General features: G+C 35.0%; 1 protein-coding gene across 1 annotated transcript in view; it reads left to right on the top strand.

The window, feature by feature from the left end:
* Positions 1–18,174, top strand: part of LOC150102348 (poly [ADP-ribose] polymerase tankyrase-like) — a 1,002,656-nt gene that overhangs the window by 165,159 nt on the left and 819,323 nt on the right. The window contains 2 exon segments of the mRNA XM_090399561.1: positions 9,537–9,624; positions 9,626–9,655. Of these exon segments, the coding sequence (XP_090255687.1) occupies positions 9,537–9,624; positions 9,626–9,655 (118 nt within the window).

The raw sequence follows: 18,174 nt of genomic DNA, 5'->3' as shown, positions 1-18,174 counted from the left end.
ATCTTTAGCTTGCTGGTTTCTTTTCATACTCAGACTTAGCTTTTTGTACAACATGTGACTATTCTGGCCTGCTGCTTATAATTATGACTGACAGCATCCTTTGCACATGGTATCTCTTCCACATCATCTCTTTCTTATGAATCTCTTGCTTAAGTGGATTGCACATCCGTTTCACTTCTCTTTCTTTGAACTCTAGGGACACATTCTGATATCGCACCATTTAAGTATATTTTAAACACTTCTCACTCACTGTCTATACCCTTCCCATCACAACTGATAGCATGATGTAGAACCCATCATACTCCTCAGATAGTCATAATTTATTGATTTGTAGTTCAGTATGTAACCTTTTCTGAATGGAACTTTCATAAACTTAGCCACTTCCCAAGTGAGTACTGCATGATCACTGTCACCAACCAGAATAGTTGTCGTTAACTGAAACACCCTGTGACAATATAATGTTGTGTCATACTTTCTACTCATATATCTATCCTTTAGTCTTTGGATCAAATCCCCATTAAACTCTCATTCGGATATCACATGGTACATCTGGGGGACAAAGGAATTGCCTCGAGATTGAGCCGATACCTGAGTATCAGATTGTCTGAGATCAATCCCTTGTAAAACACCAAGAAATTTATATTTTGCTGCACCACTTAGCGCTTTTAGATTAAACAGTATTGTCAATCAAGAGGTGATCTCAAGACAGTACTTAAGTGATACCATGTAATAATGCAGACGTGGCCAAAATCTATTCTTATTCTAGTCTCCCGCCTAGGTTCGTAGTACTTTTTATAAGCGGTGCATCGGATTCCAGAAATCACAGATAATCTTAGTTGGGTACAAAAGCAAGGTTTATTAGATATTATAAATGTGTGCATACAATACAATAAGCTTAATTCCCACCTTAAGGGAGTTCCTGACAGTCAGAATAGAATTAGAACAATACAATAATATAAGTATACTCAAACTGATTAAACTGTAAATCTCTGAAGTAAGATTTCTTATATTTTCCCTTAAATACCTTAATCATGCATGATTATCACAATAACTCTCTATTTTTTTAGTAGTTCAATCAAACCACACAAGATAGCATTTATATCTTTTATTATATCTTTTATTCACTAATGTTCCTTCCTCTGGTTTAACAACGTGGCACAAATCATTCATTCACAATCAACAAAATACAAATAAAGTCTATCTATCCTTGGTTCTGCATCGTGTTAAAGGCCTACTGGAATCTGCTTCTCCTTAGACGAAATGTCCATGTGCTCCAATCTGGCTTTCTATGGACGGCCAGGCTTATTTCTTCCGTGGAGATACTACGTCTAGTTCCACCGCTGCCTCTATCGAAACCCTCTGGAATGGAGGCACTGCCACCCTTCACCTGCTCATGACACTGCGAGCCGAACACCAGGAGATCCAGGAACAAAAAAGCCTTTTTTTCAGGGTTGCTAGACCCTTATATTTTCACCTTTCTTTCTCGGCGATTCTTGCATTTCGCGATGTCCACCCAACGCACTCACGTGGGCTTGTCACGACGTCCAGTTTTCTCCGCTATATCCCACGTGCGATTGCTTGGGGCGAACAGCTCCTTCGCATTGCTGCTCCGTGACCCTTGGAATTCACCCCCCCCCATCTTGAACTTGTGCTAACATTCTATGTCTCTTAGTACATAATGCTCTATTAAACTTTGCTAAAGGTCTACACTTCCATTATTATTTAACTAATTTGTGAGTGGTACAAAATGCATACTTATTTGTTTTCTCATAGTATAAAATATTTGATATATTTATAATGCATTCTTTTAATACTCAGAGGCAAGCATGGTATAATGTTTCTTATTGTGTGTTTGCTCTGTTATACAATGATAAGAAAATATTTTATGTTCCAACTTATCAGGGTATAACAATAATCAAATCTAACAATCTTTGACCATGAGTTCCCTCTGTAATATGTGCTTGAGGAAATTGTCTTGCAAGTTCAATAGGTTCCATTTAATTCTTCTCATGAGATTTTAGTGCTATCAATCAGGGTTTCAATAATTGAAGTCCCCCATTATGATTGCTCTTTTTGTGCCCATCATCTTTATTTGGCGATGCGTTTCTTCATCACTAGTAACTGATCCACTAGGTCTGTAACAACACCCACTATATATTTGATGTCATTAGGTTCCACATCATACCAGATGGCTTCAAACTCATTGCCATGTGAATAACTGTTACTAGTAACAATTATATGTCTGGACTCAAGTCATCCGATATCATTAGTAGCGCACCCCCCCCTCCTCTCCTATCCTGTACCCTTTACATTTGATACCAGTTAGTATGTCTAATTCTGATAGCTAGGTTTCACTAATGCCTACTATATGAGGTCTCAACATATTGATGAAGGCAACAAACTCTATCCCTTAGTTTCTGATACTCTTAGAATTCATATACGCACACAATAAGCTACCTGCATGTTCTTTTGTATACTCTTGTCTGTTGTCTGTGCGACACAGTTCGACAACTTGCATATCTCTGTTTTTATGACATCTGTACACATACCTGATAGGTCTGAACTGAAAACACAGAATTTTTCTCCCTTCATAATCATTTCCATAATAATAACTATTCCCAAAATTAACATAAGGAGCATTCATGGAATAAGAAGAATACTATGATAAGATTTACCTTATACAGAAATATCATTTCTGTGTAATTTACCCTTCTCTTTTTACTTTTTTGATTTCAGTGATAATTTCTTGAAGTTCTTCTGCAGAATTTCCTAAAAGAATAATGTTATTAGCAAATTGTAGGTGATTTAGTTCTTTCCCATTTACAGTGGACGATAAGTTGTGAGATAAGTGCCATGAAACAATGAACACCCATCACACCCTATCTTCCATCTTTAGTTGGTGATAATGTTCTTTGCTTCATTTGTACAGGACATTGATGAGATCAAAATTGGTTATGTTCAGGGCTCCAGTCCACTTGCCACTGGCAAGTTATGAGACAAGTGGCAAATGAAGTTTCAGCGTCCTTATAAAATGTATTTACATTATGTTATTCTTCACATAATCTGCCCCCCCCCCCAAAAAAAATAATAATAAAAAAAAAACACATTCACTGTGAAGTTCCTTAATTATGGGAGGCTGCCAGTAATTAAATTAATTAAAAAAGTTTTTTCCAACCAGGTCATAGCCACTTTATTTAATTTAAAAAAATGATAAAAGTTTCAATCCACAGTATCTTCTCCTCCTAACAGCTGTCCTGTCATTGTTGTATCATAATAACTTTTGAACATTTTTCTTTCTGTCCAAAAGACATTTCTAATGTCTATTATCGAATTCCAAAAACCCTCATTTCTCTCCAAGCAATTCCATAGTGTTCTTCTCACAACATGCATGCTCCTTATGTGTCATATTTCTGGTTTTTGTTTTGGTCATGAATCTACAAAAATGAGCAGCCATTACATATTGTTCTTATGGTGCCTTACTTGAAACAGTAAATCTTGTGTGCTTCAAGGAAAACAAGTAAGTTCTTTATATTATGAATACATTGAAATTAAAGTACAGTTATTTCCAGTAAATACATTTTATAATGAAATCATGCATTAATTTAGTTCATTATTGACTATACATCTGTATCCCATTATCCACAATACATGTCATAGACAGTCTGTTATTTGAAAAAAACAAAATGTGCTTTTCTCACATAATTTTATTAAGAAAATAAATGTAATATAAACACAGAAAGTAAAAACTGGCACAGTTTTATTAAATAAATTAAATAAATAAATTATTAAATAAATAAACTGTGCCAGTTTTATTAAGTAAAAACTGGCACAGTTTTATTAAATACTGTAATATATCTAGGTGTGCAATTCTAATATAGTATTATCCTAAGCTTATTATCACAGTTCACATCTCAAATATTTGAACATTTTATGCATTGAAAAGGCTTTTTAACACTGTTATTTAATGATGATGATACATACAAACTGCCCTTCTTTGCAGGATTTTGTTCAAACAAATCAGTTAAGTGGTATTTGCGACCAAGAAAATATACACTGAATGCTATATGGAACATAAACATAAATGAGCTGTGTTGTGGGGTACATATGTGTCATGTTGTAACAAATAAAAATTACTTTTTGTCATCAATCATAACATTTAGTTTTTTTAAAATATCACCTATCACAAAATTTATATGAAATAGGCTGACACCTTGGGCAAGTAAAATTTTTTTTCTAGCTAGTAGATTTAAGTTGGATTTCTGAAGCCCTGGTTATGGGTCCCAAGTAATGCTTCTGCCAGAGAGAGTACCCTGTCTTAGATGCATCAAGCCACCAGAATTACAATTGGAGCATTTTGAACTTCGCCCATTCGTAGTCTGTATGCTGAGGCAAATAAACACATTTGTTACTTCGACATCAACAGCTGACTTTTGTATGCAACAAAAAATCCTTGTCAGACCCATTGCATCTATTTTTTGTTCATGATGGGAGAATCTGTACAGCACTCATGACTGACATAAAACCTTTTGGTTTGCTAATAAAAGCTCTTACAAACTTTAGATATTTGGGTGGACAGCATAACACAGATCTATTAAATATACTACCACCATGTTCATGCATATTACCATGCAGCTTTTCTTTTTGTAAGCTATTGAAATGTTCCACCTCTCCTGTTGTCTACCAGCAGGTCTTTCAAGCACATAGAAGAGAATATCTGATGTTTCTCTTTACAATTATGGTTCATTGTCAGAGACCTTAGTGGGATCTGCTGCCTTCCAAGACAGCATAATATCTGTTTAGATCCCACTATAATATAACAACTTTACAGTTGAGCTGTGTGTGATAGAGCTTGCCTTAAAATACATCAGATTGCATTGCTACCCAAGGTGCATAATATATTCAGACCCACAAAGTTCTCTTCAGGTAATAACAAGTTTTGAGCAATGGAAATGTTCAGGGCTCTCTCAAATCCAATATGTTCTCTCTGTTATGGAAGTTACACTTAGATGTATGCTTCTATTGGATTCCAAGCCATGTTGGGAAATGAGGCTGTGGATACTGCAACTAGGTCAGCTTGTTTCTCATATGTCTACCATCTATTTGTACCATACACTTGATTACTGGCAGATTATCATACATAAACTTTTATCCCTGTGACAGTAACATTGAAATAGAGAGACATTAAGCTCTACCAAATTAAGTCTGAAATTAAATTATGGTGGCCTAGTGTGTGTGTGCAGGGTTTGAACAGAGGAAGTTGTTCTTGCTCAGTTCAACCAGAGATGACTATGACCTGTATTGGTCATAGTCATCTCACACACTTCTTTCTATTGAGGGATGATGATATGCCTATAATGCTGGTCTCACTATTAGTCATTTTAATTGACTACAATCATTTTATGAATGAGTGCAGTCATTATTTCAGCCATATTCACAATCTGTCTGAATTCTAATACATTCAGTCAGATTTTATCATACTCAGGAAATGTTTCTTTTGTTTTTAAAGTTCTATGAAAAATTAATATCTATAACCATATATATAGTCTTTATTTTTATTTATACAATGTTGTTTCTTGTATCACTTCAATGCTTTTTTTTTTATTTAGTGTTCACGAACTTCTTTACTCTCTTTCTGCTTGTTGCTGTACACCTTTCTTCTTTTTAGAACTACTTTTATATACATTCTTATGTATATCCATTTATACCATTTTTACTATATACATACTGCTATGATCATTATTTACTGTGGAATATGATCACAATCATCCTTATGTTATAAAACATGAAAGTTGTTTATATGCTCTTTAATAACCAGTAATCCTATGAATCTACCTTTGAAATATGTCTTCCAACCCCCCCCCCCCCCCCCAAAAAAACCCTCCACTTTCATCAGTTTACTGTAGTACAATTCTGCCCGTGTGGTACACAGTTTGTAACTTTACACATTTTCTGCATTAAACATTATCTGCACATATACCGTCAGCCTATTAAATCATCCTACAAGCTCTCTTCGTCTCCTTGACTAACAATTTACTTCTCCATTTTGCACCAAGAGCAAGTAACTGAATATTTCTCATCAAATCAATTTCTGTGTCATTTATGTACAAAATGAACAGCAGTGGTCCAGACACAGAGCCTTGTGGCATGTTGCTAGTCACCTGCTTTCTCCTGGATTTTACTACTCTCTTCTATATTTTCATCAGCCTTGCTTATATCCATCCCTGTCTGTTCTGATTTGCCAGTGGCAAAATTTACTCTTCTTGGGTGAGTGTATTTGTCGAGCTCTGATACTACTATTAGTCTAATTTCTACTTGATTTATCCTTATAACCTAGAGTCCACAGATTTCTCTTCCTTCAGATATTCCTTCTCCCATTTATGTAACACCCTTATTTTGCAGATTTTCCTGCCATTGCCCTTCAAAATGTGTTATAAGCTTATCATAATCAACTGCTGTATATATTCTATCTTAGCTCAAAAATCTCATGTTTGGCATTCTCCTAAGTGAAAATTGCATGCTTACTCTCCCCAGTCAGAGGCAATGTTGGCTACCTTGGTTAGGTTAAAAAAAAATGACACATCTTCTGATTCTGTGGCCAGATCTAGCACTCCTAAATTGCTGTTTCATGTAACTACTACTGCTATGTAAGCCTTTTGTTGGATAGCTGGGGTAGCTCCATCACCCAATAAGCTCTGCTATTTCTATTATTTTTCTTATTCTGGAGCAACATTAAACTAAGTTTCAGGAAATTTCTGCACACCTGTTATCATCATGATGAGAATCAAACTAAGATCTTTTCCAGTTGTATGTTTAGTGTGATGTTAATGTATATTTAGCAATGTTTACCAGTTGAAGTTGGTTGCACTTGCAAGATGAAACATCATTCACATTCATTAATTCACATTCAGTTAATTTATATTTAACCATACTTAAAACCGTCATAGAAAATATGGTTGTGATCAGTTTTACTGTTTATATGCTGTTCAAAAGGGGAGTGCATTAAAAAACCTTACTATATGACGCTGCTTTACAATATGTAGTGGACTTGATATGAATGCTATGAACTTTGCTGAGTATGTAAAAGATTATTGGAATAATACATTAGTGAAAGAATGGAATACAGATATTAAGAATGAAATTAATTACATATGCATAAATACATTTGATTCTCACTATTTCAAATGCTGCTATAACAAATTGTTGCAAAGTCTTCCCGTGAATTTGCTCTAGAGATCTTTGACGGTATAATTTTTAATCAAGAATTGAAAATTTCTATTTTGTGTCTGTGTGATATAAACACTGCTGCAGAATATTCAGTAGAACATTTTTGAAATTTGTGCTTAATTGTAAAAAGCATTTTTTGAGGTAGCACATCAAGTGCTTGATTAAATTGGCAAATGCAGTAATTAAAAAGAGAGGAATTCAAGTGGCAACACTAACAGTAATGCAAAGAAAATTTGTCTAAAACTATAAACACAGAAATTTAGAAATGAAAGGTCTCTGAACATTTGGGTTAAAAAAAAAAAAAATCAGGTATTTTTACAGATGTGTATGACTGGCATATTATAATTATATACTTAACTACAATTTTGGAGGACATGTTCCTCTATGCTTTAAAAATCCTCTTTAATTTATGAATGAGTGAAAGGAAGTCTCTCTCTCTTTCTTCTGTGTGGTAGATTTACCTAATCTGGTATGGATGCTTGGATGTTGATTATTACTCACGTTAATGTTTAGTGGCATAAAACTTATCTAAAGCTAATAGTTAGCTAAGCCAATATTTGGCCACCAAGGCATCTTCATAGGCACTAAGAGATATATCGAACACGCACACACACAGGCACACTAGTAGGAAGGAAAACACAGATTGATCATAAAGGCAGACTCTTATAGTCTAACTGGCATCCTCTATGAGTGTGATGTACACTTGAAGGTCTGAAAATGGTAGTCTCCCAGATTTTTAGCATTGTGATGCAGCCAAATGTATTTAAATTTGGGGAATGTTATAGTGCTGTGACAGATTCCAGAAATCATCTATGATTTAAATCTGTTTTTGAATAGGAGGAAGGCCCCCCCCCCCCACCACACTGGATCCATTGATCCTTATCCATGGTATGGCCTGCATCATGGAATGACTGTAGCGTAGATGAAGGATGTATCTTCTGTGTTCTTCTAGATGGATATTGGCAGTTTTTTCCTGTTTGTCTGAAGTATTTAGCTTGCAGAAGCAAAGGATACTGTTGACTCCAGGATAGTCTAGATCAGTGGGTCTTAACCTTTTTAGTGATCGACAACCCCTTGAAAAATGTGTTTCTATTTCTTTATTTAGGAAATTACATCTATTGCAAGATTATTTATTGAAAAGTAAACACATACATTTACATATACATACAAAACAATATCTCAATTTTGAATGGCTATGTTGTTGTTGTTGTTTATTGAAGCGAGGCTCCTTTTTTGAAAGAGCCATGCGTAAGTCATCACTTGCATTTAAGCAATTTCTGGCTTTTGTTTTTATGTGCAAAAGTGATGAAAATCCCATTTCACACAGGTAGGTGGTGGCAAATGGTAAAAGTGTCTGCAATGCTGCTTTTTCCAGCTGTGGATAAGGTTCTAACTGTGTACACCAGAATTGTTCTGAGTCCAGTTTTTCAAATTCCATTTGAATACTTGCATTGGCTCTTATTTCTATAAGATCATCTTTTATTAAATAGCTGTCATCCATCGAATCTGGGTCAAAATTTAGAAACTTCTCTTGCACCCCTGGAAATGCTTTTTCGCACCCCCAGGGGTGCACACACTACAGGTTAAGAACGACGGGTCTTAAATGGAGAGAATTTTTAGGTGAGCAGATAAGGGTTACTAATTTTTGGTATTTTAGATGTATTTTATTCATTCTAGCAGAATGTGTTTGATCCAAGGATTATAGTGTAAAAGTTGCAGAAGAAAGTCGATTTTTATTCCTTTTCATCCCAGAGTAAAGAAAATTACAAATTTAAAATTAAGTCTTAAAAGCATTATAACAAGTTTAGCAAAAGGTTAATGATAAGAAGCCAATCAAAAGCCATATCTTTACAAGCACATCCTTATTGTTTCTCCAAAAGAATTCCTACTTTTTTGAAAACAGTGTTGTATCTTGATTATAATTTCATATAATAACTTAGTTATTAAGGATATTTTCTAATTAGTTTTGAACTGCAGCTTTCCCACTCTGTTTTGCTATCGTTTTCTTTGTTGCATCTATTTGTACCATTAATACAGCTAACTAAAATCATCAGTTTGTACTTGTAACAGAATCTGTTTTATTGGCTCTTTCACAAGGTGATGCGAGTGTTTCATGTTTTCCAAGTAAGTACATCCTATTTAATTATTAATGCAAGGGCATAAGAAGTCATTATAATATTTTTCTAATACTCTTTATTGAAAAGTTGGAAATTCATATGGTTCTATGTAACTTTCTTAATTTTTATTAGTAACTGAATGGTTTCAAATTTTTTCATTCCCTTGAATAAGACACCCTCTTTTTGCTATTACAGTGTATCACTACCATTTGTTTCAACATTTGCGCATAGCAAATTACTAATCCGAGCAGTGATTTTGAAAAATATCAAAATGTTACGGTCCCCTTCTAGAAGATACTCAAAGGATATGCTCTGTAAGTACTTGGATTCCACTATACAGTTTACATTTAGTGATATATAATAAGATGACAATTACTTATAATTTATTCAAATCTAGTAGAAGTTCGTTATAATGGCAGTTCACCATGGTCAGAAAAAATGTCATAAATGATTAGTTTTATACATTTGTCCTTTCTACTTAACTTCTTTGTGAATTTACCCAAAATTCATGAAGAAGGTATTCACTGAAGACCAATTGTGTTAATTGAGAATTGTATCAATTCTCCTAGCATTGTGAAGTTTTTTTCCTCATCATTTTTGAATGCTAATATAGAACAGTTTTGTCCTTTATCAAAAAAAAAAAAAACATGTTTTGGCAAAATACAAAGAACTGTCTTTATAACCTGTGATACTCAGGTTGAGAATATCTTTTGGCCTCTGGCCACATCCATATTTTATGGAATGATACCATGGGAAAAAACATAAATGATGGAAACTACTTCTTAGACATTCTAATTTTTAGGTTTGTTTCCTTTTTCCTTTCAGGTATTTTGTCTACCTCCATCACAAAGTGATCTTTACTGGTAGGTGTTATTCAGACTCAATCCATCATCCATCCCAGGAAAATAGGCCTTGTTAAGCCTTTGCTCAGCAGAGCTTACTTTGTCAATTCCTCCACTTTTCTGGTGTCAGCAAAAATTAGTCACCAGTAGATTGGTCATATAATCAAAGAGTGGAAGAATCTATTTGGATATATCTCCAAGAGAAACTCCTGGAGAATTCAACACATTACCAAATGCTACAATCTAATCCCTTGTAACTTCATTCTTAAGCGTTAGGGTTCTTCTTCTTCTTCTTCTTCTCTATGAACCAGATATTAGAATTCTGAGGAAATATAATCTTGTTCCTGCATTTACAAAAAACAGTCTACATTCTTGCTAACTACTGAAGATAAACTTTCACCGTTATCTCTGCACAGTATTTACCAAGTACTAAGGAAGAATTAAATTCTGTTTTAATCCTTTCTGAGTGTTTGTAAACAATCCATTAAGCCTCCAACATGATGTCCTCACAGCACTTAAGCCTCTACACATGGAAGTTCTTTGTTAACACTGGATTTTGCATTTTGTACAAACTGGCCATTTTACAGAGACTCCTTCAAGAACACTAATACTATATCTGCCACTGGAAATTTCGTAAGTCCATTATCCTTGAGTGGAGTTGACATAGAATCCTTTTGGTCTGATTTTTTCTTAACTATTGTACCAGCCTTGATGTGGATACATCTCAATTAGAGGAAAGCATAGTAAAACAAGAGTTTTATCATAGGCAAATGACACTCTCTTCCAAGACTTAACTACATCAATCCATCTATATCTTTGTCTTCCTCTAGGAAGACTAAGGTCTACATTGGATTAAGCAAATAGCTTATGCTTGGAGATATATTACATTCATGCTTTTGGTTGCTTACACTTAGGTAAAGGATTTGTACACCATGATTAACCGGGCATATGGAAATGTCTGGAGAAAATTTGAAGTAAAGAGCAAAGCTAATAATAATGGTAAGTGCCTGCTAGATTCTGTTCAGGACATGAATTAGTTGTTACTAACACTGATGTGCCAACATAAAAATGTGCACAAATTCACATGGAGAGAAGTCTCACTGATTATGTATAGTTGATAGTGAGGTTTTCCCACTGGTTCAGGACACGAGTATACAGATGATTTGAAATAGGAAGTGATCACTATTTAGTATTGAGCAGGATAAAATTGAATTTCATATTGAAAAGAATAGTATTTAAGAAAGTTTTAAAATGAATCAAAGTTGAGTAGCTTTCAGATGTGAACTGGACTAAAATACACAAACATTATTTAAGAAAAAATGAGTTTGAAAACAGGAACCAAACCGTGGAGATTCATTGGTAAACCTTGAAGAAAACATTGATTGATTCAGCTAGAGAAGCACATGTGGGGAGGTTATCTGCAAGGATAGAAAAATTAGAAGTCCATGGTGGACTCAGGAAGTTAAAGAAGTAGAGAAGGAAAAGAAGAAAACATATCAAAAGATCCTGAGAAATAAGTCAGCTTGTCCTCTTAGAGAATACAGGGACAAGTGTAAAAGTGAAACAGTGTGTGTGTGTAAAACTAGCTAAACAAAAGTCATGAGAAAACTTTGGTAAGAACATAGAAAATAAATATCAGGAAGGTGACAGAATATTCTGGAAGCTATGGAATGGAGGAAAGATCTCTGTACAAGAAATCAGAGATGATAAAGGTAATATGAAAACCGAAAATAAAGATATTCTAGATTGTTGGAGTAATTACTTTGTGAGATTGCTAACTGACACAACCAGTGTTCGCATGGTGGTAGAAAACACCCAACAATGCAGTCAGGAATATATATTCATACTTGAAGTAGAAAAGCCACCATAATCCTGAAATGTGCAAAGACAGCTGGAGTGAATGGAATTTGGCTAGAAATGCTAAAATGTAGAGGTACAAAAGTTTTACTGTATTGTATAATTCAGAAGGGAGAGCTCTCATAGTACCCATCTATAAAAAGGGAAATAAAACTAAATGTGAGAATTACATATGTGTTTCCAATATTGAATGTTCCTGGTATGAATTATGCAAGTATACTGAAAAGCAGCTAAGAAGGATTGCAGATGGGAAGCTTGGTGAAGAACAAACTGGATTCAGGACAAATAAAGGTTGTCAGGATCAGATTTTGCACTTTGAGACAAATAGTTGAGAAATCTTTGGAATATAACAAAGATTTGTTTTTAAGTTTCGTAAATTTAGAAAAGGCATGTGACAAGGTGCCAAGAGGGAAGTTCCATATGCTAGTTCTATGTTGTCAATGAGACGTTATATCAAGCAATACTTAGTCTTTATTTGAGTTGTAAGTCAGCAGTTAGAATTGAAGTTGGTACAGGATTTGATGCTAATTCAGACGTGAGACAAGGATGTGCATTTTCATCATGATCATCAAATTCCTGCCATGTACCCTCAAGGGGTGTACAGGATATGATAGTACTACATGAAAAATTTACATCATTACCAACTTCCTATCCACAATTTTCCTCCAAATCAGTCTGTTACCTGTCAAGACTCTGACTTTATCATATCTTATATTTGTATCTTCTAAGGGCAGTGCTTCCCAAACTGTGGGCCAGGGCCCACTCCTTGGGAGCCGTAAGTTTTGTTGTGGGGGGGGGGGGGGGGGCGTGAAATAATGAAAACAAATTTAAAATCTTTTAAGACTAAGTAGATTTTTTTATCTTAAAAGAAATGTATTTAATTTTTATTATTTATTTCTTTTTTGTTATTTTTTATATTTTAATGGAAAAAAATCACACAATGGTGCAGGTTCACAAATTTTGCTTCCTGCATATTTCGTCACTTAATGAATATTAGTAAATATATTGACTCTTTCTTTTAAGGTTACACGCACTCATTTATGAATTTAGGGACACAAAACACACGTGTTGAAAATATTATTTTACTGATTAATAATAAAATAATAACTTGATGTTTTGACTCCTGTATTGAGGTCATCATCAGAAGGATAGATGTGTATAAGAACCAAGCTACATGTTGTTGCATAATATAGAGGTAAATTACATCTACGTTGTTCAGATGCTTCCTTGAATTTCCGCTCGAACCAGGTTTCGGTGTGGTGTAGGGACTTGGTACCTTTCCAATCAATTCTGTGGTATGCTTGGGAGTGCGTGATCAGAAAGGACAGTTTTTCCAAAATGGAGGTATTTTATGTGTCGTTTGTGTTCATCCTTTCTGATTGGGATGGTTCACCCTGTTTCCCCTATGTATGGTTATGTTACATGTGCAATCTATTTTGTAAACCCCTAAGTGGGCTAGGTGTGTCAGGGGATCCTTGGAAGAACTGAGTAGGTGTCTTAATTTTGTCGGGGATTTAAAGGTGGTTTTGATGTATTTGTGTACCGTTCTGTCTATTTTTTCTGAAATGCCTTTAACATATGGTATAGCAAGAGCATTCTTGAAACTTTTTTGTTATTAGTGGTATCTTTGTGGAGGATCTTGTGAATGGTTTTTATACTGTATCCATTTTTTATAAAGGTACGTTTGATGGTCTCATAATCATGGTTAAGAACTTGTTCATTTGAACAAATGGTTTGAGCTCTGTGTTTAAGGGTGCTCATGACCCCTAGTTTTTGTGTTGGGTGGTGATAAGCAGTTTTGTGTATGTACTGGCCTGTGTGTGTGTGTGGGTTTGCGGTATACTGAGAAGGAGAGATAGCCAGAGGGAAGACATGTGACAAGTGTCTAGGAAAGGAAGAGAGTTGTTTTTTTCCATTTCAATGGTGAATTGAATGCGTTTGTGTTGTTTGTTCAGGTGGCTAAGGAATGTATCTAGTGCTTCGCAGTCGTGGGGCTAAATGGCGAAAATATCGTCGACATATCTGAGACAAATTTTGGGCTTTAGGCATGCTGATTCTAGAGCTCGTTGCTCATAGTCTTCCATATAAAAGTTCGCTATTGGGGGGGGGGAGTGGTGAGCCCATGGCTGTACCCTCTTTTTGAAGGTAAAAATTGTTTTGCCACACGAAATATCTGGAGCAGAGTACGTGGGCAAAGAGGGCCGTGATGTCGTGTGGAAATATGTTCTGTAAGAGTAAGATAGTATCATTGATTGGGACATTGGTGAAAAGGGAAGTTATCTCAAGGCTGACTAATAGATCTTGGTCGTTGAGTGTAATGTTTTTAATTTTGTTTATGAATTGTTGTATATTTTTTATGTAGGAAGGGGAATGACCAACCAATTCCTTGAGTGTGGCTAATTTTTTGGCTAAGTAGTAATTCGGACTGTCGATTCCTTCCACAATTGGACATAATGGCATGTCTGTTTTATGTACTCTTGGCAGGCCATAAATTCTGGGTGCGCGGGCATACTGCGGTATTAATTTTTTAATTGTTTCTTCTGGCCACGTGTTAACTGATTTAAGTAGTTCAGTAGTTTTCTTTTTGTTGCGTTGCGTGGGTTGTAATTTGCCATTTGGTAGGTGTTGTTGTCCGATATTGTTTATTATTACCGGTCGGAAAATTAACTTCTCTTTTATGATTATTGTAGTTAACTATATTGCTTGTTTAACAATTAGAAAATTTTACCTATAAAGCACTCGATTTCGTGTGTTGGCGACCAATTCAGACGTCCTTTATTTCTTTCTCCCCTTCAACATGAATGGACTATTCTTGGAAAGATGCGAACCAGGGACCTACAAACGATGGGCGAACTATACATTTTTTCAACTGTTATTCATCATCTCTATGGTCCACATTATGAAGGAAAGTGGCATCAAACCTCATATTAAAGTTGGGGATGTTAATCTCAGCTCTTTACTTTATGCAGATGATGTTATACTTCTAAATAAATCTAGTACAAGTTGTTAGATGACTACACTGATTAAATGTCACTAAATTTGGTATGAAAATATCAGTAATAAAACGATGGATAATGGAAATATACAGGTACATAAAATATCAACTGCATCCTGAATGGAGTACCTGGGGTGGAGAATAAGTAAAACATTTGAGCTACCTCGGCTCAATTTTTAGTGCAGATGGCAAAATACATATGAAATAGACAACATGATTAGCAAAACTGGTATGGTTCAAAGTCAACTGAATAATTTAAATGGAATAAGAGAGAAATTAGTCAAAACACTAAATTAACTGTATACAAGACAGTGCTCAAACCAATTTTAATTTATGGATTTGAGAGCTGGGTTAGACAAAAAACACTGATCAAAGACTTTAAATCTCTGTTATGAGAGTTCTAACAGATGACATCAATGGCAATACCATATTAACAACTAGGATATTAGGAAAGAACTTGACACTGTTTGCATTCAGGAATGTTAGTAGAGGTAATTTCAGGTGCTACAGGAAAGATTAGCAAAAAAAAAAGTTTTCTTTTCTAGGATGGTAGGAAAAAGACTTAGATGAATATCAAGATCTAACGGATTGATATAGTAAATAGTGCCTTAACAGACAGAAATATAAGATCTGATAGTATTGGAGTCTAAAGAGATAACTGATTAATTTGGAGGAAAAATGATAGGCAGTTAGCAATGATATGCCTTTTATGATAGTACATCATGATATCCTGTACATTATGGGGGTACATGCCAGGAATTTGGAGATAATTAAAAAAAAAAAAAAAAAACGGAAAATACAACTTCTTTGCATCTATAGACTCATTGAAGCACCATAGTAATGCAAGATTTCTTTGAGACATTAGAGAGGCAGCTGGTATAAAGGACAAAATAAAACGCCTACCTTATTTTTCGGATGAAAAGATGCATCATCATCAACATCAAATTCCTGCCTTGTATCCTCAAGGGGTGCATAGGATATGATAGTACTACATGAAAAAAATTACATCATTACCAACTTTCTATCAAAGATTTTCCTACAAATCAGTCTGTTACTTGTCAAGACTCCAACGTTATCAGATCTTATATTTCTATCGTCTAAGGCACTTTGTACCGTATCAATCCACCTATATCTTGGTCTTCCTCTGGGTTGTTTTGCTAATCTTTCTTTGCCCATTCTGTTTAAGTGACCATACCACCTGAGATTAGCTCTGCTAATGCATTCCTGGATGCTGACAATGTCAAGTTCTTTCCTAATATCCTCGTTTTTGATATAATATTACCATCGATACCATCTGTTGACGCCTATAATCTTTCTCAGGACTCTCATATCTGCGGTCCTCTAGTCTTTGGTAAAGTGTTTTACTTCTGACCCAGCTCTCAGATCCATAAGTTAAAACTGGTTTGAACACTGTCTTGTATACAGCTAATTTAGTGTTCTGACTAATTTCTCTCTTATTCCATATGAATTTATTTAATTGACTTCCCACCATACCAGCTTTGCTGATTCTGTTGTCTATTTCTATATTTAATTTACCATCTTCAGTAAAAATCATGCCTAAGTAGCTGAAATGTTTTACTTGTTCCACAGGTTCTCCATTCACAACACAGTTGACATTTTCAATGATTTTGCCTATTTTCATTGTCTTCGTCTTTTTATTGCTGACCTTCATACCTTATCTATTACAACAGCAATTGAATTTAGTTAGAGAATCTTGCAGACTTGTAGCGGATTTATTTAGAAGTATAACATCATCCGCATAAAGCAAAGAGCTGACATTAACATCTCCAATTTTGATATCATGTTTAATACCACTTTCCTTCATAATGTGATCCATATAGATAATGAATAACAGAGGGAATAATGTACATCCTTGTGTCACACCAGATTTAACATTAAACCATCTTCCTGTACTCCCTTCAATTCTAACTGCTGACTTACAACTCAAATAAAGACTGGGTATTGCTTGATATAATGCCCCATTGACACCATATAACTGCAGCGTATTGAATAGCTTCTCTCTTGGCACCTTGTCATATGCCTTTTCCAAATCGACAAAACTTAAATACAGATCTTTGTTATATTCCCATGCTTTCTCGACTATTTGTCGTAAAGTGAAGATCTGATCCGGACACCCTCTATTTGTCCTGAATCCAGCTTGTTCTTTACCAATGCTTTTCTTCCACAATTCTTCTCAACCGTTTCTCAAGTAGACTTGCATAGATCTTGCCAGGAACACTTAGTAGGGAAATACCTCTGTAATTCTCACATTCAGTTTTATTTCTCTTTTTATATATGGGTACTATGAGAGCTCTACTCCAGTCATTGGAAATTCGTATCTCTGTCCAGACTTTCTGAACTATGCAGCGCAGCCTCTGTAAGACTCTTATACCACCATACTTCAGCATTTCTGGTCGAATATTATCTACTCCTGCTGCCTTTCCACATTTCAAGCCTTTGATGGCTTTTTCTACTTCAAGTATGGATATATATTCATGACTGCATGCCTGTTGAGTGTTTTTTACCACTGTGCTGTCATCACTGCTTGTTTCATTTAGCAGTTTTTCGAAGTAATTACTCCATACTTCAAGGATATCTTTTTCTCCCGTTTTCATGTTACCTTTATCATCTCTAATTCCTTTTATAGCACTCTTTCCTCCATTCTTAAGCTTCTTCAACAACCTTCAGAATATTTTGCCACCTTCTTGATATTTATTTTCTATATTCTTGCCAAAGTCCTCCCATGACTTTTGTTTAGCTAGTTTTACACAGTGTTTAGCATTCTTGCATTTGTCTCTATATTCTCCAAGAGCACAAGCTGACTTCTTTGACAGGAACTTTTGATATGCTTTCTTCTTTTCCTTCACTGCCTCTTTAACTTCCTGTGTCCACCAGGGAGTTCTGATTTTTTTATCCTTGCAGACAACCTCACCACATGCCTCTCTGGCAGAATCAATCAATGTTTTCTTCAGAGTTTGCCACTGAATCTCCAAAGTTTGATTCCTGTTCTCAAACTCTTTCATTTTTTCTTCAATAATCTTTATGTATTTTAGTGTACAGTTCACATCTGAGAGCTGCTCAACTGTTATTCGCTTTAAAACTTTCTTACATGTTATTCTTTTCAATATGAAATTCAATT

The sequence above is a fragment of the Typopeltis vanoorti genome, chromosome 10 (assembly GCF_054136105.1).
Source record: "Typopeltis vanoorti isolate ZY-2024b chromosome 10, IOZ_Tvanoo_1.0, whole genome shotgun sequence".
NCBI classification, from domain to species: domain Eukaryota; kingdom Metazoa; phylum Arthropoda; class Arachnida; order Uropygi; family Thelyphonidae; genus Typopeltis; species Typopeltis vanoorti.
The sequence above is the reverse complement of the archived record's forward strand: the minus strand, read 5'-3'. Positions and strand labels throughout refer to the sequence as shown.